General features: G+C 41.9%; 1 protein-coding gene across 1 annotated transcript in view; it reads left to right on the forward strand.

The window, feature by feature from the left end:
• The first annotated feature begins 449 nt into the window (after positions 1-449).
• Positions 450-23,938, forward strand: part of LOC309703784 (uncharacterized protein) — a 44,707-nt gene continuing 21,218 nt past the window's right edge. Inside the window, exons 1-21 of the mRNA XM_082528675.1 lie at positions 450-577; positions 4,353-6,762; positions 8,217-8,278; positions 8,539-8,577; positions 8,681-9,358; positions 9,571-9,797; positions 10,082-10,251; positions 10,462-10,596; positions 11,201-11,299; positions 11,398-12,265; positions 12,453-12,554; positions 12,655-12,689; positions 15,768-15,920; positions 16,069-16,203; positions 16,487-16,534; positions 17,066-17,206; positions 19,026-19,152; positions 20,606-20,776; positions 20,851-20,885; positions 21,121-21,285; positions 21,405-21,539. Of these exons, the coding sequence (XP_082384801.1) occupies positions 4,633-6,762; positions 8,217-8,278; positions 8,539-8,577; positions 8,681-9,358; positions 9,571-9,797; positions 10,082-10,251; positions 10,462-10,596; positions 11,201-11,299; positions 11,398-12,265; positions 12,453-12,554; positions 12,655-12,689; positions 15,768-15,920; positions 16,069-16,203; positions 16,487-16,534; positions 17,066-17,206; positions 19,026-19,152; positions 20,606-20,776; positions 20,851-20,885; positions 21,121-21,285; positions 21,405-21,539 (5,655 nt within the window). The 5' untranslated portion in view covers positions 450-577; positions 4,353-4,632. The remainder of the gene's footprint in view (positions 578-4,352; positions 6,763-8,216; positions 8,279-8,538; positions 8,578-8,680; positions 9,359-9,570; positions 9,798-10,081; positions 10,252-10,461; positions 10,597-11,200; positions 11,300-11,397; positions 12,266-12,452; positions 12,555-12,654; positions 12,690-15,767; positions 15,921-16,068; positions 16,204-16,486; positions 16,535-17,065; positions 17,207-19,025; positions 19,153-20,605; positions 20,777-20,850; positions 20,886-21,120; positions 21,286-21,404; positions 21,540-23,938) is intronic.

Below are 23,938 nucleotides of genomic sequence, written 5' to 3' on the forward strand. Positions count from 1 at the left end.
AAAAGATATAACTGATCATCATCAAGGACATTAATATAGGAATTGTTTTCCTATAGAAAGAGCGCCATCGTGTGAAAAATTAACTATAGTACACTTATCCTGCAGTCACCATAATCCATTACAGAGAAAGATGTAACGAAACTTTTCAAAATCTGTCTCACTGAAACTGAAGTATACATGGTTAATAATATGGTTGTAACAATAAAAATAACACACTCAATAACATATTTAAAACTTGCAGTTGTATTTTTCTAAAACGTAAATAAAAAATTGAAAGTGCTTATCCCTGATAATAATAATAATAATAATAATAATAATAATAATAATAATAATAATAATAATAATAATAATAATAATATGCACGGAATGCGTTAGTGGAATTACTACAGTATCTTGAAAGTTGTCGTTTCTGTTCGTACTTTTATTTTGAAGGCAGCCCATCGAAACGGAACACTTTGCGCTGGGTCACGTGGCTAGCGTTTCTTTTCCCTTAGCAAAGCTGTAGGTTGCAAGAAGTTCTTCGAGAGGATATATTTGAGAACATCAGAACAAAGGGATTACATACATATAAAGCACGGTATGTACACCGAGTTGTTGTTTTTAAAAAAACAAACAAAAAACAAAACCCTGTAAGCGATCAGCTTTTCCTTGTACCCGCTGTTTGTCGACTTGTGGTGGTAGTTTGTAAACGGGCCTGGAGGAGTGTTGCTTTAGTGGTGGATTTATGGTCTCGTCTCATATCTCACTGCTGCACAGATTTTGCTCAATCTGCCGGATTTAACTCAGTGGCCACAACACATTTTAAATGCATTCATAAAAGGCAGCATTTACAACAAATACTGACAACATGAGAAAAACAACCACTTGTCCTTCACTTATGATAAGCCCCCACTCCACTCCACAGACCTGGCTTGTATTAAAGTTTTCTCTCTTTTAGTGATGCACGTTAATCCCGCTCTTAAGACTCTTCCCAGACGTGATGGTATTGGTTACAGTGGTGGGATTTCCATCTCTTTTTGGAGAACCGGTGTCCTGGGAATCCATCCTACCTGACAAACCATCTTACCCGCTGTTTCTGCGCACACGAAATTAAGTGGCAAACCGTCCTACCTTTGTGAATATTATCTAGAAAAATTCAGCTCGGCTCACTAAAAAGATCCAGCTTTTTCGGCTCCCAACCAGCTCTTTCAGGTTGTTTTGTTGCTTTAATTAATTTATTATTAACAATAATATAAAATTATGCACAAAAGAATTACTAATGTAAAAAAATGGTTTTATTTATATGTTTATATATAAATATATACGGTGGCCCCTAGAGACAAAGCACGTACAAACTCCAAAACACATTTCTAGCATTAACTGAGCTTCCAAAACAGAGCTACCTAGATCACTTAAATAACACAATTGAAAGCATATGTGTATTGTCTGTGTATTTATACACAATTGTTACTTCCTACTCCACATGTGCTACTCCACATCGAAAGGAGCCAGCTGAGGTGGTTCGGGCATCTGGCAAGGATGCCCCCTGGGCGCCTCCTGGGCGAGGTGTTCCAGGCATGTCCCACCGGGAGGAGGCCCCGGGGCAGACCCAGGACACGCTGGAGAGATTATATCTCTCGGCTGGCCTGGGAACGCCTTGGTATTCCCCCGGACAAGCTGGAGGAGGTGGCTGGGGAGAGGGAGGTCTGGACCTCTTTGCTTAGGCTGCTACCCCCGCGACCCGACCTCGGATAAGCGGATGAAGATGGATGGATGTTACTTCCTGTTATTGTTACTTCCTGGCTTGTGTAGCCACTAGGTAACAAAAGCTCAACACTGCACCTAGCATTCTGCTGTCTTTTTTACGTGTTTTGGAGTTTGTACGTGCTTCAGAGTTTGTACGTGCTTTTTGGAGTTTGTACGTGCTTTGGAATTGGTATGTGCTTCGGGGTTTGTACGTGTTTTGGAGTTTGTACACGTTTTGGAGTTCGTACGTGTTTTGGAGTTCGTACGTGCTTTGTCTGTAGGAGCCACCATAAATATACTTTTATTTATTCACTCCACATAAAATGTAATAAATAAATAATATAATACAAAAACCAACTATTCACAGTTCAACTTTTAACTATTTAAATTTTCAGCTTTTTCCTTTTACAAATTTAAAGTGAAACAACACAAAACACTGCAAACCACAACACAATTAAATATAAATTATAATATGGAAAAAAAAAAGAAGATGCACATTCTCTGTCATATGGGCCTGCATGAATAAACTTTCTGAATCCTTTGTCATCTGCAACTGAAAATAGTTGTGGATGATTACTATACCTTTATAATGTGATGTTGTCCCTGGCTCTCTGTCTCTCCCTCCTGCTCTGTTCCTGTGCTACTGAGAGTGGAACTACCTGCACTCGTAAGAGCTGTTTCGTTCGCGACCGAAACATCACTAATTGGTGATCAGTGGCCTGGCATTAGACATTAAGATGGAACTATAGAAAAGATCGCCTGTCATTAACTTGCTCCCATACCATTGATGTGCAGTGAGCAAAAAGCACCTATCCACTGCTGCAGGTGCTTACTTAAAGGCAGTATAAAGACTGCTGCAATGTAGTCAAAGATGTAATCATGTTGTCTGCAGCTGAGCTGTTGGTTAGTTGTGTTGTTCTATATTATCACTTAAAAATCTATATTTTTTAAAACATTTATTTATTTCCTTCTTTTCTCCTATTGCGTTATTCTTCTTTACATCTGGTAGGTGTGTGTATCTGTGCAATTCACTTTCTCTTAAATTACTTTTCAGCATAACATAGCTAACACAAGCAATACAACAAAAACAAAAAACAGTCACAGGGAGGGAAATCTGTTGTGTTCACTTTTGGCCTCCAAATATTGTCATTGTCTCTGATTTTGCCATTGATGTCATCATTGATGTCATCATTGATGAGTTTTGCACTAGATAACAATTTGTCCCTAAAATTAGAGAGCCATCGTAGCACGAACGGAGCAAACCGCAAATGTTCAGTAGTTCGTAGCTGCACTTTTACCAACTAGTTTTCTTTGGAGGTTTGCAAAGATTTTTGACCCAACTACTAAAATTGTCATGAATGAAAAGCAATAACGATGCTTTCTCTCACTGTTGCTGTGTTTGATGTAAGAATTGTTGGGACGCTTTTACTGCACTTTTCAGAACATAACCTGTTGCATATGTGAAAACTTAGTTTGTCAAAAGTACTTGCATAATGATCAGGTACAATGTCTGTACAGACAGCGTACAGATTGATTGAATTATTCCACTGTTCAAAATGATTTTACAGTGACACTAAAGTCACTTAAAGTGCAGAGGGCTAATGTAACCAGTTAAATTAAGCACAAGCGGACAACAGAGCATCAGTAATGGTACTCAACTTTAGTTCCTTATCTCCTGCAATTCAAAATGAGCGAAGGAGTCCAATCTTGTCCCCTGAGGAAACAGAAGATCTTCATGAGCTCCTCTATGCCAAAATCCTGCCGCTGAGCATGCTCTTTTGATTTATTGCGATCATGTTTAGGGGGCAGGAGCATGCATTCATGACTTATGGCAGCACCAGTTGAGGTCCATCTGTGTGCTGTCATTACCAGAAAGTCAACGGCAGATCCAGCTTCCTTCACCAACTTTCCAAGCCATACGTCGTCTCTTTTCTGAATGCTGCCTACTCAGCACACCACCACTGGACTTGGAGGTCATCATAATAAAACTACCAAACCTTCAAAGTTGTGTGCATACGCTTTATTGTGAATTGTGGAACTGAAGCCTCTGGCAAAACAGGCAAAGAGATGAAAACGTATCAGTTTTTTGGGTTGCAATTCAATATTGTGTATGCTCGTATTGGTGTTTCAGTCTTTATTTTATAACATAATGTTTCAGGAGAAAATTCGTGTTACAGATTGACTTTAGTTCGACCTTGTTGGGCACTAATCATGGGTCTTGTTAGAAACATCTAGATGTTGGACGACTAGCGTGTATGTTCCATGTCTATCCACAGATCAGGGACATGAAAAGGATAGAGGAGGATAAGATAAGCTGCTTTGGAAGATCTATTAACCTTATTCTTCTAAGATTAACACCTCCTTTCTATTTTGTTGTTGTTGTCTCCTGTGTCTCTATTGTTAAAATGCCTTGTTTTCTGTGTGTCTCTGTTTTTGATGCTTTTGTTTCCATGATAAGATATGATACTGACAGAATGAATCCGTATGAATGAAGGAATCTTTGGAAAGCAGAGTCTGCAAATTAAGAAGCGGCCTTCCGGATGATGGACCTCATCTTTCCAAGATTCTGAGGCCCAGTACAACTCATTAACCTTTTTTCTTTGTTTTCTTTATTTTGAACTTCCCAGCTTTCCATTGCCATCGAAGCGTTACACCCCTTCTCCTGCACCAGGGCCCCAACAGAGCCCCCTTCTGGGTGGGCTCCCAGGGAGCTTTTTACTGATTGGACAGCAAGCTGCATGCTTGCGGCTGGCTCAGCTGAACGCCCACCTTACTTTGACACAGATAAATAATGCTGTTGCTGTTGGTGGTCGAACCAACACACACGCCCCATTTATACCCACAACACCCCCCTGCCCGACAGCTGCAGCCATCAGTCTACTGAACCTTCTGAAGGTTGCTAACACCATGTCCCATCCCTTATATAACCCCTATGCCTCTGGGAATCAAAGTTCAGCCCAGGGGCGCTATGGACAGTCCAGTATGCAGGCAGAGAGAGACTCTCATAAGACATCTCCTCATCTTGGGCCTGGGTCCAGCTTTAGCTCTTCTGGAGTTTCATCTGCGACTCCTGCAAAATCTGGGGGAATAATGAGCTACAGGCCAGAAGGGAGTAAGACTTCAATGGAAGAGGACATAAAGAGGTCCATAGACATGCATATAAGCAGAGCCAGAGAGGAGGTGAGAAATCAGCCTGTAAAAAAGAACAGTCGTTTTACCAGCACTCAAAGAGATGAGTATGATTCTTCAGGCAAAGATGTGACTTCCTACATGTTGTCCTCAAACTCTCAAAGACCTGATGTTGCAAGTAGCACTAGCTCCATGGACTGGTTGCCAAGATACAAACGGGAAACTGAGGATGATTCGTCTAAATACTGTTCATCATCTGCTTCATTGAGCTATCAAAGCACTGGCGACAGTAGGTTTAATGCCTCGAATGAAAGAGAGCGCAATGTGCAATCCATTCCAGGCTTAGGTGATTATGACTACCCAGTGCCAGACAAACCTGTGGGTTCTGCAGAGTCTACTCATCCCAAGTACACTTCAGAAACAGCTGTGAACATCCTTATGCAGTTTGGACTTGAAAAAGAGGACCTGGAACATCTGATCTCATATCCCGAAGATCAGATGACTCCTGACAACCTGCCTTTTATCTTACGACAAATCCGCATGGAAAAGGCAAAGAGATCTGCAACAGCAGATCCATCAAAATCCTACTATGATCCTCATTCCACCACAAGTATGAGTGGAAGGGAAAGGTTGAGTACTTCAAGAGGGGAAGGGATGCGTCAGGATGAATTGTCACCTATTGTCCAATCAAGTAAAGTGATTGATTATGGACATACTGGAAAATATACTGGGAGCTTTGGGGATGAAATTGGAAGAAGCAGCAGTGGAGCCAGTAGTGGTGGAAGTGGAGGTACGCTGCTGATGGGCTCCTATGATAGTAGCGGTCACAGTCGAGAACCACTGCAAAAAAGTATGACAGAGGTGAAAAACAGCACCTTGGTTTCTTCCCGTGATCAAGGCAGCTCTTTTACCAGTCATGGCTCAATGCGAAGTAGTGGTCCAGCTCAACAACTGCCAACACAACCAAACCAGCCTTCTCAAGAAATCTTCAAAGGTTTCTCTCTGCCAAAGACAGACACAGACTTAAGACCTCTTAAAGCAGAAGTCACTAAAACCCTTCCGTTGAAAAATCCAGAGCCAGATCGCCAGTCAGCATCAAAAAGCCAACTAACTCCTAATATAGTTCGTAGTGTGCATCCAAGTCGACCTGGCCTTGTACTCATTGGCAGCAGCAGCAGCGACAGTCACATCAAAGAAAAGAGTAAGACTCACGGGCAAATATCAAATGTTTCTGAGCAGATGAACAAACAGCAAATGCAGCAGAAGCAGGTACAACAGCAACAGGTGAAACAGACAATGCAACAACCACCACCAAAGCAGCAGATGCAGCAACAGTTGAAGCAACAACAGTCAAAGCAGCAGCAGACGCAGCAGCAGCAGACGGAGCAGCAGCAGATGCAGCAGCAGACGCAACAACTGAAGCAGCAGACGCAACAACTGAAGCAGACGCAGCAGCAGCAGACGCAACAGCAGCAACTGGAGCAGCAGCAGACGCAACAACAATTAAAGCAGCAGCAGCAGATACAACAGCAGCAACTGAAGCAGCAGCAGCAGACGGGCCAGGTACCTAACCTGCCGATTGGGTTGCAGCAGATGCAGAATCAGCCAGCTGTGCATATGGGACAAGCTTTGCAGTCTCAAGTTTTTTCGGCTGCAAAGCCAGTTCCACAGCCGTCCCTCATGCCAGGGCTCACGATGCCCGTTCCTCCGGGTCTCTCGCCGCTAATGCAGAACCTCGTGAATTTCATTCATATACCGCAGCCCGCTTCCACCAAGCAGCTTCCAGCAAAGGTAGAAGTGACAGGGAATATCCCAGTGCTGGCCCAGATGCAAGACTACACTGCCACTTCACCTAGGGTCTTTCCTCATACCTGCTCTCTATGTAACAAGGAATGTACTCTGATGAAGGTAAGTGGAAGATTGTTCGATGTTTTTGCTTTCTGTCGGTTTTTATTTATTTGACATGCAATGTTTTTTGTTTTGTTTTTTATTTGATTTTGGATCGAATTATAGGACTTTGGTTTGGGAAAAACTTCATGTATGCTACTTTAAAGTTTATTTGTTTGTTTTGTTCACTATTCCTGCATGATGGTGACTATAGGAAGACTACCAACTTGGCTTGCAAACATTTGGACAAATTTTTCACATATTTCTGCAATTCAGTATTCTGTACCAGAATTTCTGAAGGATTACAGTGCAGACTAAACTTAACTATATGTCTATCAGATATTGTAATTGAAAAACACTACTAATAAGAGACCTTCAGAATCTTCAGTGGTCTGTACTTGCAATTGATAGATTTAATCTCTTTTAAATTGACATAAACTGATGCTAAGACATTCAAGGCTTTTGCTAACAATGGAACCAAGGCCTCAGATGACGTGATGAGGAGAAACCTGCAAACCTGACGAGCCTGTGCATCAGAAAATGTTGGAAGATGGCTGGTTTTTCATTTGTCTCTGTTCTTGGGCTGCTGTTCCACAGTGCACATTCAGCTTTGCTTTTTCTGGAACTGTTGCTGAATGTAAAAGTTCCCCTTTTTGTCTTTTGTCATTAGAGTTAAGAATAGTGTGTTTTGTCCTTTATTTCACATTAGTGGGCACCTTGTTTTTGTGTAATACTCGCTTCTTCTTTTTTTTTAACTCATACTTTCTTTTTAAGTTAGTGTTTCTGTGTCCCAAAAGGCAACATCATTTACTACCACAAACATAAGCACCCGCTGCGCCCAGTCATGAGCTACACAAGCACCAGATTTGATTTGATTTGTTGTTGAATCTCTCTTTATGGATCGGCCTTCCTTCGCTGCACCAAATTTCACATTTGAGCTCCTCGTCAAAGAAACAGCGCCTTCCTCTTCTGGTCTATTTCAACGTCATCTTCCTGTCGCTACTCCAACTGTGATCGTCATCGGCATTTTGTCCTAATCCAAACTTGGCCTCTCCTGAGACGACCTTCTTGGAGCTTCGGGAAAGTTTGATGCCATAAGAAGAGCCTGAGAGTCCAGAATCCAGAGCCTAATTGACCTTTTGTTTTGGTTGTTTGTAATCAGATGTTTGACTTGTGTTTTCTATATATACTAAATAATTTCACTTTTAAAATTTTATCCCAGGAAAGGTATAATGTGTCACGCTTATTTGTTCCTGGTTTTTGGCCTATGAAGGTTTAAATACAATCCAGGCTCCTGGCTAATGTTATAATGCTTCTGCATTCAGTGAAGGACTAACTGTTAATATTTTAAGAATTTTTTTTAAGGCCACTGCAAAGTTTAGTGACCTTTTATCAGCAAGTGATGTCAATGACAAACGTTGCTCCTGATAATAATAAACCTTGTCTAAATGTTTGTTTTTTGTTGTGACCACTAGGATTGGGTCTCCCACCAGAATACCAGCCTTCACATCGAGAACTGCAAACTTCTGCGAAAGCGGTCAATCTTTCTTCTCTGTACTTCGTGATTATGAACCGATATCTTTGGGGCAGCACAACCATGGGTGTGCCAAAATGATGCCGGGGTTGTAATGCTAGGATAGCTCCCTAAGAACTGTTCATTTGTATTTTTTTAATTTAAAGCACCTTAATGATTTGCAGCATTTACCATGAGCCATTTTCCCTAACCTAAATTGTTATGAAGCTGAATAAATTCTACCTTGCAACATCTGACAAAAATGTATCTGTGTTTTTCCACAGATACCCAGAATGGAACGGTGAAATTGCATCACTGCCAGGGTAAATATCTTCATTTGAAGTCATCTGGCGAAAGCCTGCAGCATTGGAGGCTTTCATTTTCTTTGATTTAACATGTGCCTTTCTTTTTATATGCAATTGTTAGTGCATCAGGTGCCAAGCCCTCTCCCTCAACTTCTGCTGAGACTTCCCAGAAGAAAACCAGACATGAGAGTCGTTCCCGTTCCTGCAGCCCCCGGAGCCATCGTGACTCGGAGCGTAGCAGGGACAGGCAAAGTAGCCGTTCCCGCTCTCGCAGCCCCCGCACTCATCGTGACTCGTTGCGAAGAAGAAATAGACGAAGTAGCCGTTCCCGCTCCCGCAGCCATCATGACCCGGAGCGTAGCAGGGACAGACGAAGTAGCCGTTCCCGCTCCCGCAGCCATCATGACCCGGAGCGTAGCAGGGACAGACGAAGTTGCCGTTCCCGCTCCGGCAGTTCACGTCGCCTCCGTGACTTGGAGCGTAGGAGGGACAGACGAATTAGTCATTCCCGTTCCCGCTCTCGCAGCCCCCGCACTCATCGTGACTCGGAGCGAAGAAGAAATAGGCCAAGTAGCCGCTCTCGCAGCCCCCGCACTAATTGTGACTCGGAGCGAAGAAGAGATAGTCGAAGTTGCCGTTCCCGCTTCCGCTTCCGCTCCGGCAGCTCACGTCGCCGCCATGAGTCGGAGCGTAGGAGGGACAGACGAATTAGTCATTCCCGTTCTCGATCATGCAGCCCCCGAAGGGAGAGACACAGAAGCCGATCACGATCTCCCTACAGCTCCAGACGTAATCGCAGGTCTGTCCAACATACATTTTGAGAACTAGGATCAATCAAGAAGATTTAGCTCTCCAGTGGAGAGGGCGAAATGTAATTTATTTAATAATGTAAACTTAAACACACTTAATTGGTGGACAGTATTTACCTTTTGTATCCATGGTGGTGTGTGCTTTGAGATGTTTTATTTTTATTTTTGAGTCATTAAGTTCTTTGATTAATACTTTTTTCAGGTCCCGGTCTCATTCTGACTCCTCATGGTATGACTGTCCTTCCTCTTCACGATATCGATCACGCTCAAGGAGCCGTGAGAGGCGATCCTTGCCGAAAAGAAGAGATGAGAAACGTTCACCACCGAGGAGAAGCTGGGAGAGGCGGTCGTTGGCAAAGAGGTCATCTCCTATGCGAAATAAGTCGAGCAGCTCGAAGATCTTGGCAAAGAAACTGCTGGAAACATCAGGTTGGAAAATTGCTTCATGGTATTTGGGGGTTTTTTTTTGGGGGGGGGGGGGGGGGGGGTTTGGTATGTACTCATTGGTTTTTCTAAAAGCAAAGTTATGTTCACTTGTCAACCCCCCTCATAACATTAACTATACTAATGCAAATTATAAATAAAGACCAGTACCACCAGAAAATGTCAGTATAGTTTTTTCTACGATTATAAAACTTTCAGAAGCAGTAGATGATTTTTGAGACTTGGGACCAACCAAAGTGTGAATCTCTTTTGTACCTGTGGTCTTTTAGCTCTCCAGTCCTTATCAAAACAGTCTGACCTGGAGACTGTCGTCAAAACTTTGGCTCCTGCCCTGCTGGCTGAGCTAGCCAAGATGAAGTCGTCCCCATCAACATCATCGTCCTCACGTTCTGCATCTCCAGAATCAGTTAAAGGGAGGCCTAGCACAGAGAAGACCAAGGTGACTTCACATGATGCCTTTTTTCATGAATGGACAGTTTTGGACAATTTATGTGGTCAGTGACAGGTGACAGTGACGTGATTGTTGATGCCACAAAAGCAAGATTAAATCCTTCAGCACAAATTTATACAAGCACAAACTTTGAGTCAAATTGTCATGATGAAATCTGCATTTGGTTTGTTCATATTTTTCTTCGCTGTGTTTCCACAGGCTGCTAAATCTTCCCCTCCAACCATGGTGAGGCTACAAGGGATTGTCAGTAGTCTCTCTCACAGTGAAGTGATTTCTGCTGTGGAGAAATTTGGAAAAACCAAGTCAGTTGTTTTGTTTAGGTCAAAATTACAGGTATGTACACTGAAATTTGCTCACTGTTATAGATGGATGAGTTCATTGACCTGCTTGTGAATCTAGAGAAAATGTGTCTCCTGGTTTGCTTCTGCAATCTAAGATAGATATTTATGCACCGTAGCTACAATTCTCTATAAATGTACTGTCCATTCATTAGTTATAGTCATGCATTCATCATGCGGTTTAAAGTCAGTTGGTTATCCTTACTTTTCTTCTGTGGTCTTGCAGCCCTCACATTCATGGCTACTTTGGATTATACTGAGCTTTTATATAGACATCACAATGTCAGAAAGTTTCTGCTCAAGTCTAATCCTATGAAAGCATACACAATGTATTTTGTTTTTATTTTGCTGCTTTGCATTATGCATTTTTTTAATCTATATATACACATTGCACTAAAAACATCCTTGGAATCGCATTGGTTGCTTGCAAGTTGCCACCGTTGCTTGTAGTTTGCTTGGAAAACTCAAACTTGTCATCAAATACTTGTAAGCTACTGACAAGTGCTCATATATGATTTTTAGTGTGAATGTAGTAACGTAATAGTTTTGGTAGTAATCCAAATTAATGTGTGTGTGTGTGTGTGTTTGTGCACACCCAGGCAGTTGTGTGTTTCGAGAAACAGGAAGATGCTGAGAAACTGAAGAGCTTAAAGAACTTTGACATAAAAGAAGTAACTGTCAGTGTTGTTAATGAAAAGGTAACTTTGTTTTCCCTTGAGAAATATATTAACATCACTGCTCTTCTGTGGCAAAATGATCAGTAATCTGATTAATCCAAAATTATCTTTGTTTACAGGAAATTGCATCCAAGAAAACCACAAAAACTAAACTGGAAACTACAGCAAAAGTCTCTGTTTCCAAAGCGAAAAACATCTCAGCTGAGCAAAAAGCTAAAACTGTAAAAACTGGTGATAAGGCTGAAGAAGCAGCTTCAAGCCTCGAAAAATCTAAGAGTAAATCTACGAAGAGTCCCGAAAAGCAGCCTAACACCAGTGATTTGAAAGGAAAACGTAAACCCAAAGGGTCTCAAACCGGTGCTAAAGAAGCTGTGGTGGCACCTAAAAATACAGCCAATACTATGAAGGCTGTTGAACCAATTAAAGGTGCTGCAGTTGATGGTGAGCCAAAAGTCTTGACTTCCAAAGCAGAAACGGCCTCAACGACGCAGAAATCTAAAACAGCAGGAACTCTGAAAAAAGAAAAAGTGGATCATTCTAAATCAACAACGTCAGAGGATAAGCCTGATGTAGAGACAAAACACAAGAAACCTGAAACAAAGATTCATGAATCTGCGATGGGGCCTAAAGGTGAAGCACGAAAAGCATCAGCTTCTGAAAGGGAGGACCACACAGAAGTTGAAACTTCTACTGACGGCAAAGATAATCAGACGTCACCAACTATATCAAGTGAGAATCAACTACCAACTAGTGCAGCTGAGACCAAGCCAAATACATCGCCACCAAAACCCACTGATCCACCTCAGAAACCACAAACTGTCATCAAAAGTCCAGAAGATTCACTCAAAGCTTCAGAACAGACCGAGCAGAGCTCAGATTCTGCTCTACAAGAAGAAACACAACAGCAGACTGCAGGAAAATCACCTGAGATTTCTGTGGAGGCAAAGCAAAGAGTTGAAAGTGTAGAAACGGTTACAAAGGACAAAGGTAAGTGGACAGAAAACACCTTCAAGTGTGGAGTATCTTTGACAGCAGGATGTTGGACGGAATCAAAAGCTAAAGACTGTGCTTCATGACGAGAACAGTTTTCAGATTTTTATTTAAATCAGCTGGGTAATTTGCATCCTATCTAAACTACCACTATTTAACTTAACTACATTTCCTTTATTCTAAGTCTCTGTGACTGCAAAGAAGATCTCAAAGGATCAGCCGGTCGCTCCTACCCACCCAACATTTGAGGAACTGATAGAAAAGCAACTATGTCCAGAAAAAATCCGTAAGAAATCCCGAAAGATCTGTATGAAAGATTTCCCAGTGTGAAGATATTTTCTATTTTATAATTATTTTCTGTTTTTCTTTTGCTCTGCACTTTACAGGTTGTCTCAAGACAGTCAGGCTTCCCCGTAAACAGGTAACATTAAAAAAACACTTAAATTATACCTGTAAGAAAAACATGCTTTGTCAAAGTGGTTAAGTTTTGATCTGAAATAGTTCAGTTTGTTTTAAAAGTTTATAGTTGGGTTATATCTCATTGTCAGGTGACACTCAAGTAGGTGTAAATGTAGAAAAATGTTAAAAATTCAGTAGGGATGTCGCAATAACAGAGATTTACATACACTAATAGAATTACACAAAGCATGGTTACCAATTTAGTACCAAAACAAAATAATTATCGTGTATCTCCAAAAGTTGATTCTGTTCATCTGGACGTAGCGTTTTGTGGGAGAAACGTTTCGTCACTCATCCAAGTGACTTTTTCAGTCTCAGCTAACTGCAGGTTTCCCCAAATCTTATAAACAGTACATTTGCATAATGACTGAAACCAGCCCACTGAAAGAACAATGGGCTGGGAAGTCAGTCCCTTAATTTTAATTATGCAAATTCTCATGACCATTGATCAACAACCACTGATCAAAACTCACTGATCAAAACCCATTGATCAATGGTCATGAGTACCATTCACAGAGAGTTGGAGAATGGCTGCAATCACAGCATTGTAAGATGGCGAAAAATTATCTTGTATACTAACACATATTAAAAGTCTGTACACCTCACCCCTGGCGTCGTTGCCCACCTCTCAATTTTAAATACACATAGACATTGAGGGCTAACAGGAGGGGCTATGCGCTTACCTGCTGCATCAACACTACAATGAGCGGGTGGAGGGAGGTTTGGAGTCTTCTCTCACCCCCGTTCTCTGCGACCTGCTGGAGCGGGGGGGCTAGGAGGAGGAATTGGCCGTCCGACTGTGGTCTGGAGTGTGGGGCCTCCCTGCTGCTGTGGAGTCGGGGCGGTCTGCCTCTCCCCACCGCAGGGAAAAGGGTAACACCACCTGGGTCTGGGTGCAGTTCCCCCCCACCAGGGGCAAGGGTACCTAGACCCGGTTTGTAGAGTACGCTTGGGGAGTGTGATCGTGTGTACAACGTCTCTTTATGTCTGTCTCCACGTTGGTTGAGTGTGGAGTAAGTGCATATGAGAGCATGAGGGTGGGAATGGATGTTTGTATCTGTGTGTGCCTGTATGTCTGTGTCTATATGTCAGGTCGGGTATCAGACACCACCTCTCTGGGGACATCTCAGGCCCTCCAAGGTTTGGAGGCCTATCTCCACCCACCACCACTTCCCCTGCCGGTGGCGGACTCCCTCAGACATCGGTGCGTTGGTGGTTCTTTGTGTCCGGGGATGGGCGTCCAGGTACACACCGGCTCACTCCTTGGCGGCCGCTTATCGGGGCCTGGAGCCTGGGGCTCGCTTGGGCCACTCCGGAGGTGGAGTGCCCCCGGCCCCTCGGCCTGGGGATCGGTCACTCAGGCACGGCTGGCTGCCGGCGGAGCTCACGGGCGCATCACTGCAACTCCCCCTGGCTTCTGCTCCGCGGCTGCTGAGTGAGCCCTCATCTGGGACTCTCCTCAGCTCTGTCTGGGACAGTGGCGCGGCTGCCCCTCTGTTGGTCTTCCTTGGTCTCTTGTGTTCTGGGGGCCTCTGGATGTCTGGAGTTTTGATCTCCTCCATACCTGCTTCATGCCCTGGAGGACGGGGCAGTGGCTCCCCACACCCTCTAGCAGATCATTACATGAAGGAACCTTTAAAAAACAAGCGCGTCCATGCTCACAGGTGTACACACGGGTGATCACACCCACAAACTACACCCTTTTTGGCTCCTACCTCAAAGCACACTGTGTTCTGTTGATCTTACGTGCTGCACAATAATGTTTAATATTTAGTATTTACTGTCATATTCCCATATATCATTGTGATGTTGTTTATTCTATTAGTCTTGTTCTCTTCTGCTTGTTTTCTTTTTTCTTTCTCAACAGGTGATCCAGGTGATCGATAGATGCATTTTTTTTTCCTCTCTCAGCTTATTCTGTTGGTTTTTGTTTTTTGCCCTTCTCCCCCGTCCCTCTTCTCAGCTGTTTCTCTTTCCCTCTTTCTTTCTCCCCTTCTTTCCCCCAGTCAAGTCTGTCCCGTATTCAGCAAATGAAAATAAAATAAACAATAAAAGGTGAATCAAATGGACCATTACGGCAAGGCTGGGATGGTCAATTTGGTAAAGTAAATCCGTTGGGCATCTTTCCTCGCCTTTAGACAATAATTCTGATGGCAAAAGAGCCAAACGGGACAGGCAAAAAAAAAAAAAAGTCTGTTATTAAAAAGGTAATTTGAAATGTTCAAATTATATGCACAATCATCCAGGACATGGTGGTTTTGAGTGCTTAAAAAAATAGGGGTTTAAGTAGGGGGCTTGAATACCTCAGCAAGTTGTTTTAAAACTAAAGAACCTTTTAAGAAGCATAAGAGATGAAAGTTCCTCACAAATTAATAGAAGCCCAGCTTTTCTTTTTAAGCAGTCTACTATCAAATCAAATCAAATCAAATCACTTTTATTGTCACATCACATTTGCAGGCACACTGGCACAGCACATGCGAGTGAAATTCTTGTGTGCGAGCCCCACAAGCAACAGAGATGTGCAAACACAACAACACAAACGAGCAAAATACAAGAATGGCCAACCTGAAACTAATAAATATATGTACAATATATAATAGTGTATGCATTTCTGGATGTGTATACTAAATATTTTACTACAGAAACAGTTTTTCCTTCCTGAGTTTGAAAAGCGCAGTAGTGCTGTTTACACATTTCCTTTTGTGAATCAGTTATCACTCTTTAAGGATCCACCTTAAATGAATGAAAAGTACTTTCATAGCTGACTCTTACTGCCTTTTTTTTTTATCAGTGAGTCAAGGTTGAGCTGTACTGTGTAAAAGTAAAAAAAAAGAAAGAAGTCAAACCAAAATCAGCATCAGAAACATTTTGTACTCAGTATTTTATTCTGATGTACCTCATTGTGTTCATAGTTGTAGACAGTGCTCAAAGTGAGGCACAGTTTCTAACTGAATGTTTTGCCTTTTTGAGATTTCTGTCCGGAATTTCTTCAATTGTAAACTAATCTAAAACGCTGACTTTATTCTTTTCTTTTGCACAGATTGTTTCGCTTAATTACAAGGTGCTGTTAATAAGCAACCTGCCTAAGTATCGTGATGGCTGTTATGAAGAGGAGGACATCGCCGATCTGCTCACTCCACACAGATTTGAATATTACGACGATACGATCTACGTTATACCACAGGCGCGCATGGTAAGCACCAGGCCATGGATTTGCATTGGGCTGGATTATTACCTTCATTTTAATGGGATTCTAAATGTCTTTTCTAAGACGACCTAACTAACATTTAGTTATTACGTATTTTGTGAGCGCAGTGTGTCAGTGTTTGTTTTTCCTTCAGGCTTTTGCCCTCATGCCGACAGCAGTGGCAGCCAAAAACATCGTGCTAGCATCAGAAAATGATCGTAAATTTTTTCTCAATGGGTCTAAACTTCGACTGCAGGTTGTGAAGTACAAGAATTTAATGACCCCGGTGGTGAGCACTGTGTTTAGATAATACACTTTACTGTTGTGAGATATGTTATTAAAAATAATTGAAAATCTGTTTCTGCTTGTTGATGGAAACAGTATCCTTAAAAGCAAGCTGATGTTTTTAAATGTTCAATCTATTTAAAATGTGGTTGTAAGTAAAAAAAAAAAAAATGTAATATTTTGTAGAGGCTATAAGTAATAAAAAATACTCTTTGAACTGAAATCAATTTAACAGAATCCAACATTTATTTGATGTAATGACTTTTAACTATTTGTTTTTCTTTCAGCTTGAGTTTTATACATATCTGATGTATCGGCTGTGTTATGTTAAGAAGGTAACACGCACACATATCTCAGAAACACAGACTACACTAGAATACCTTATAAAGTATAGAGTATAAAGTTATAACTGGCAGCACTCACATCCAAGTCAAAACACCTTGAAAAATATGAGCATATATTAACACATGGCTAGGAAAGGTTTGGATAACTTTTTTCCTGCAATAAGTTAAATCCTCATTCAAAACTGCATTTTGTATTTAAAAAAAAATGTGGTTTTTTTGTGTGTGTGTGTGTTTTTTTTTTAATTTAATTTGAAACATGCAAAAAACTAAGAACCCAGGAAAGGGCCAAAAGTGGTTTTCTGTGTACACAGCTAAGTTTAAATATTTTCTCAAACAATGTTATCAACAAAAGCAAGAGCTGCAATTATAAATTGTTTGGATAATGAAGATAGCTGCCAGGGTGCATACTGCTGTGTGACTATATGTGCAAACTTATGACCTTAATCTTGGAACTGTAGTTTAAGAAAGCATGAAATATTGTTAAACTAAATACTGTTTCTGGTTTGTTTTAATGTTCACCAGGGTTTCTCGGAACAGGAAATGACAGATATTGGAGCACGGACAATCTACATCAGGAACATCTCACCAGGCGAGTCCCGGGATCTCAGAGAAGCTTTGGGAAAAATCGGTATTGTAAGAAACTACCTGCCTCTTCTCAACAAGGTATAAACACACTTATAAGCAGCAACAAGTGCATGTTTTAAAAGTCTGTGAAAGGCTGTATGAGCTACACTCAACAAAAATATAAACGCAACACCTTTGTTTTTGCTCCCATTCCCCATGGGATGGACGTAGAGACCTAAAATTCATTCCAGATACACAATATAACCATCCCTCCCAAACAGTGGTCACAAATCAGTCCAAATGTGTGGTAGTGGGCACATCTGCTATATTGAGATAATCCATCCTACCTCACAGGTGTGCCACATCAGGATGCTGATCTGACATCATGAGTAGTGCACAGGTGTACCTCAGACTGCCCACAACAAAAGGCCACCCTGGAATGTGCAGTTTTGTCTCACAGCAAAATGCCACAGATGCCACAAGCAATGAGGGAGCGTGCAATTGGCATGCTGACAGCAGGAATGTCAACCAGATCTGTCGCCCGTGCATTGAATGTTCATTTCTCAACCATAAGCCGTCTCCACAGGCGTTTCAGAGAATATGGCAGCGCATCCAACCGGCCTCACAACCGCAGACCTCGTGTAACCACACCAGCCCAGGACCTCCACATCCAGCAGGTTCACCTCCAAGATCGTCTGAGACCAGCCACCCAGACAGCTGCTGGAACAATTGGTTTGCACAACCAAACAATTTCTGCACAAACTGTCAGAAACCGTCTCAGGGACGCTCAACTGCATGCCCGTCGTCCTCATCGGGGTCTTGACCTGACTCCAGCTCGTCACCGTAACAGACTTGTGTGGGCAAATGCTCACATTCGATGGCGTCTGGCACGTTGGAGAGGTGTGCGCTTCACGGATGAATCATGGTTCACATTGTTCAGGGCAGATGGCAGCTGAGAATGTCCCAGTTCTTGCATGGCCAGCATACTCACCGGACATGTCACCCATTGAGCATGTTCGGGATGTGCTTGACCGGCGTATACGACAGCGTGTACCAGTTCCCACGAATATCCAACAACCTCGCACAGCCATTGAAGTGGAGTGGACCAACATTCCACAGGCCACAATTGACAATCTGATAGACTCCATGCGACGATGTGTTGCACTGCATGAGGCAAATGGTGGTCACACCAGATACTGACCGGTTCTGGGTCCCCAGACCCCCAATAGCGCAAAAAACTGCACATTCCAGGGTGGCCTTTTGTTGTGGGCAGTCTGAGGTACACCTGTGCACTACTCATGATGTCAGATCAGCATCCTGATGTGGCACACCTGTGAGGTGGGATGGATTATCTCAATATAGCAGATGTGCCCACTACCACACATTTGGACTGATTTGTGACCACTGTTTGGGAGGGATGGTTATATTGTGTATCTGGAATGAATTTTAGGTCTCTACGTCCATCCCATGGGGAATGGGAGCAGTAACAAAGGTGTTGCATTTATATTTTTGTTGAGTGTATGTGTTTATGTAAGTGTATTCTTAACTATCCCCCCAAAATTGACAGACACATTAAAACAAGATAATGTGACTGGTTTTGGATGCTACTTATCTTGATGAAAGCACAACTGCAAAACTATAAAGATAGTAAAGAGAGACTGCAGGTAATCTGTTCGCTGTAGCACATGATTCTTCATATGCTCATGCGCACTAGTGTTCATCACATTAGAGCATTAGTGCAGGGGTCACGTTGAGCATGGCTCCAGTGCTTCATTGATCCAGGATTTCTGACTTTTGAATCCAGTGAACTCCACAATAAAGCTGTGCTTAGCTCACTGTTTCCATGTGTTCCATTTTCTACCATTTAGAATGTGAAATTAAAATGTTTAGAGTAAATTTTATCTTTCTTGTGTTTCAGGTGTTAATTGAATTTGAGTCTGTGTGTGATGCTGATCGCCTTGGTGTTTGGTACAGCCTTCTAAAACGGGCCACTGGCCACAAATTGTCAAGGGTGGAAATACCACACAGTGGATTTACATCACTGCGTAAGTGTGTTTTGAATGGGGTTTTAAATAAATGTGATTTAAACGGGGAAAAAAAGGTGAAGTTGATGGAAGGTCATCTGGTAATACACTGAATATGGTGGGTTGTTTTTTGGCTGTAAATCGTGTCTGGTAAGGGTAGCTGCTTTTGTCCTGCTGGCCTTCCTGTACTGTGGGATTGCTTTGGAGATCTACGTGGTCTTCTACAAGGCAAGCTTAAGAGTTATACTTTTTATACATTGGTCGTATTGTCCAAAGAGACTCTTGTCTTTGGACAATACGGCAAATATTGTCGTCTTAGTGGGTGATGCACAAAAGAAGCAAGTGAATTGAAGATTACAAGGAGTGGCAAAAGCATACTGATACTAGAGACAGATTAAATTCCAACTAATCAGGGGCGCTATAGAGCAAGACATGGTGTAACACACAACTTAGTAGAGCTGCAGAATTCTGAAAAATTCTCTTATAAATGTCACATTCCACTTTCTGAACTCCTAAAGTTTGCTTAGAGAACAAAATAAGGACTTATTGGGCCAAACCACAGACTACTGTGGGACTTTCTGGTGGAAAGAAGACACCTCACGGCCTGAAGAACCACGCGCCAACGTGATACAGATGAATCGAACAAAGTCTCATCCGACCTAACTGAAACGGCAGGCATGACTGCTGAAGAACTGAAAGCCAACACTAAACCCCCTGCGAGGAGAACTGCCTAAAGTCATAAAAGAGGAACTTAGAGATATTTTCGGAGTTCAGTTTTATCAATACTGAAATACAAGTAGTCAGGTCCGAAATAACTAACACTGCCAGTAACCCCGGTTATTCTGAAGTTTCCTCAAAAATTTCAACAGTATGATTGAGCTCAGGGCTGTGGCTCCTCACTACCAGATATTGCAAAATCTATTTTGTCTCCAGTGCTGCACCAGCTGCTCCCATCTCCACCATCATGGAAACACATCACATCTATCACACAGAGTCTGGATAATAAGCTTTCCTTCACTTTCTGTTTGTGAAACAGTCATGAATATATTTTTCAGTTCTTCCCTGGACTCTGGATAAAGCGAAGTCTGAGAAATGTTGCAACATATGCAAAACTGCTGCTTTATCGTCATCCACAATAAATTATTGCAACACATTCCCTCAACTTTGATTCACTAACACTGTGATTCTCCTTCCCACAAATCCTTTGATGCTCATTTGCCTCGTTATCTCTCTGACCTCTTTTCTGGTCCCTCCAGAAATCTTTGCTCCATCAGCGGTCAATTCCCTTCTGCTTATCTCTGCCCTAGACACATGAACCAGAGCCATTACTTAAACTCCACTTTTTCAGACTGGCATTGGATATCTGTAAAGGTGCTTAAAGTTAAACTGAAAGTCAGTTAAAAACCTGACACACACACACACACACACACACACACACACACAAATTAAACAAAACTTATTTTTGCTTGTGCAGCACCAAGATTGCCACACAAAGCTTTGCCAGACAGCGATGTCGCTGTTGACGGGGCAGCTGTCCCAACAGAAGATATTACCATCCCACAACCCAGCACTTCACCATATTGGATCACAATGACAACTAGTCCCTTTGTGTTCCCCACTGTCGCTCCTTGGTTCACAATCCCAGGTGAGAGAAACTAAAATTAACCTCCAGATATAAAGTGTTGACTGTTACTAACTGTGTGTGTTTTACACTTCTAGAGTATTTAACTGTCAGGGAACCTGATGACATTGAGGTGAGTGCATTTTATAAACCAAGGTTTCATGTGTTAAACAGGAATCCTTGAGTAAATACCAAGAGGCGTCCATTTTTCCAAATACCGACCTCAAAAGCCACATTTTTCTTTTTCTGCTAAACTTGGTTTCATTTTGTCTTCTCTATGTGGTCAGTTATAGTAATATATTTTTTTTAAAAGTGCTGCAAAGTTTCTCTTCACATAAACTTTGGTTCTTGAACCTTGTGTCTTGTAGAAAGCCCAATCTCAAGGTTCTACGTTCTCCACGATCATGTTGACTGGTTTGCCAGGAGGAAACTACAGACAGGAGGATGTCACCAAGCTGGTGTGGCGTTACTTCCCTGATCAGACTGTTCAGACTCTGTACTACAACATAATCGTTTTATCACTGCAGAGGAGGGTGAGGAGTAGACCCAGCAGGCTGATACAGAGAAATTTGCATTTGCAAATTTAATTCAATTTAATGATTAATATTGAATGTTTCCTCTGCGTCATTTTTTCCCCTTTCTTCCTCTCCAGGCCTTTGTGTTTTTTAACAGCTGGGATGCGTGCTGCGATTTCGCCAGAGATTACCTCAAAGATCCAGTTACAGTTGGAGAGTGGAGACTAGGAATCCACATTGTTTTAAAAGACATGCATCCTGGTTCAAGTGAGGTATGAAAATGGAGCAATCGGGGGCTGTTAAATCAGGGGCATGCTCCTGTTTCACTCAAACTATTCAGGTGCCAATCAAAAAAGATTTCTCCTCTAAGGAGTGAGCACAGCATCATCCTTCACTAGGGAATTGCCCAATTTAGTAGAAATGAAAAACAGGGAACATATGCATGAATTTCAAATCAAGTATTTATTATTATTTTGTCTGTATTTGTTCCTTCCTTTTTGCGACAGCAGCACAAAAGCTGCATGAACTTTATCCACTTTTCTGTTCATAGATGACAGCCCACGTCATTCCGCCACCACTTTAAAGTTTCCACAGAGCTTCTTGTGAAGTCAGTCCTGTGTAAACGTTAAAGACCCAGACATAGGTTATGGAGTGTTTCACTGACTATTAAGCAATGCCCTCACTTATTTATTTATTTTTTTCTAAGCTTTATTTTCATTTTTAAATTAGAAACGAACAAAAAAAACAAACAGACACACAAAGCAAGAAAGAAAAAAAAACAAAACAAAAAACAAACAAACAGAAAACTCACAACTATGGGACAGAGCAAGTATCATCAAATAACCACAGCATGGCAGGCCATTGTGACCACAAAAGCACTCCCAGGTGCACACTCTTGTATCTATGCCTTTCAGGGATAACCTCAAACATCTGAAAAACCAAACACAGAAAATACAGGAATAGTAATAATAATAATAATAATAATAATGACAATATTGGTAAATACAGAAATTTAAAACAAACACACAAACAAACAAAGAACAAAGAATTCAAAAAAAAAAAAATTGAGCAAAACAGAAAACACATCATGTGAACCCCTCCCACCATCCCCCCACCCCTTTACCCCTGTATGGCTCTCAACCTCATCACATTCGTGTATCCAGACAGCCCATATTTACACCTATCTATAGAAACTCTCATACACAGGAATGAACATCCCACAAGATAAAACTACAGCATTCAGGAAATCAAGTCAGAAGGGCCTAACCGGGGATCAACTCAAGGCAGACCCAGGGGGATTTGCATCATCTCTATGATCTGTTAGGTCCAAAGACGGTAGTACTGACAGGAAGGGGCCCCAAACTTTTTCGAAGGTTCCATATTTCCCTGTTACACTATGCAATATCTTCTCAGGTGTGCAGTAGGACGCTAGCTCATTAATCCAGTGTCTCAGTGTTGGAGAGTTTTCAGATTTCCAATGTAGCAGAATACATTTTTTCACTGCAGTACTCGCAAGTAAAATAAAATATTTCTTGTGATAATTCACATTTATAGAACCTGTGTCACCTAAAATCCATAGTTTTGGGTCCAGTTCGATTTGGATCCCCATTACCATTGAGATTATTTCAATCGCCCGTCTCCAGAACTCTTCTATCACTGGGCAATTCCACAGCATGTGGAGGAGGTCACCATCTGTCACCTTACATCTCAAACATTTGGGGGAGTAATTAATATCAATTTTATGTAACCTATAAGGGGTATAATATATCCTATGAAATATATTAAATTGCATTTGCCTGTGATTTGTAGAAATTAACATGGTCTGTGCCTGTTCCAATAAATGGTGCCATTCTACCTCTTCATAGACATAGCCCAGGTCTGTCTCCCATTTTCTTTTTAAAGATGCTTTATTATAGTCAGGTAACTTTTCATTGATAATAGTGTATATAGAAGATGCTATTCCTTTTATTGACTTCCATGGTTTGGTGCAAAGATGCGTTTCAAGAGGAGTTTCTTTGGGAATCTCGGGGAATAATCCTGGTAAATGGTAAATGGCCTGCATTTGTATAGTGCTTTTCTAGTCCATAGGACCCCAAAGCGCTTTACACTACATTCAGTCATCCACCCATTCACACACACATTCACACACTGCGATAGCGATAGCAAGCTACATTGTAGCCACAGCTGCCTTGGGGCGTACTGACAGAGGCGAGGCTGCCGGACACAGGCACCACCGGGCCCTCTGACCACCACCAGTAGGCAAACATGGGGTTAGTATCTTGCCCAAGAATATTTGGCATGCAGCCAGGATGCAGCCTGGGATCGAACCACCGACCTTCTGATTAGTGGCTGACCTGCTCTGCCACCTGAGCTACAGCCACCCACTTTGGATTTCTCTTTGACCCAATCTCTTATTTGTAGGAATTTGAAGAAATTTTGTCCTGGAAGTTTGAATTTTTCCTTTAGTTGTTGAAAGTCAATAAATGTATCATTATTGTATAAATCGGCAACAGTTCGAATATTTCTGTCCTTCCATCCCCGCAATATTGGGTCAGCAATATGATGAGAGAGATCAGGGTTGCCCCATAAGGGTGTCCTTCTAAGAAAAGAGATATTTACTTTCAGAAGTGAGTGGGATTCCTGCCAGGCACAGAAGGTGTTTAATATTATC

This window comes from Aulonocara stuartgranti, assembly GCF_965226115.1.
Source record: "Aulonocara stuartgranti genome assembly, chromosome: 3".
Lineage (NCBI taxonomy): Eukaryota > Metazoa > Chordata > Actinopteri > Cichliformes > Cichlidae > Aulonocara > Aulonocara stuartgranti.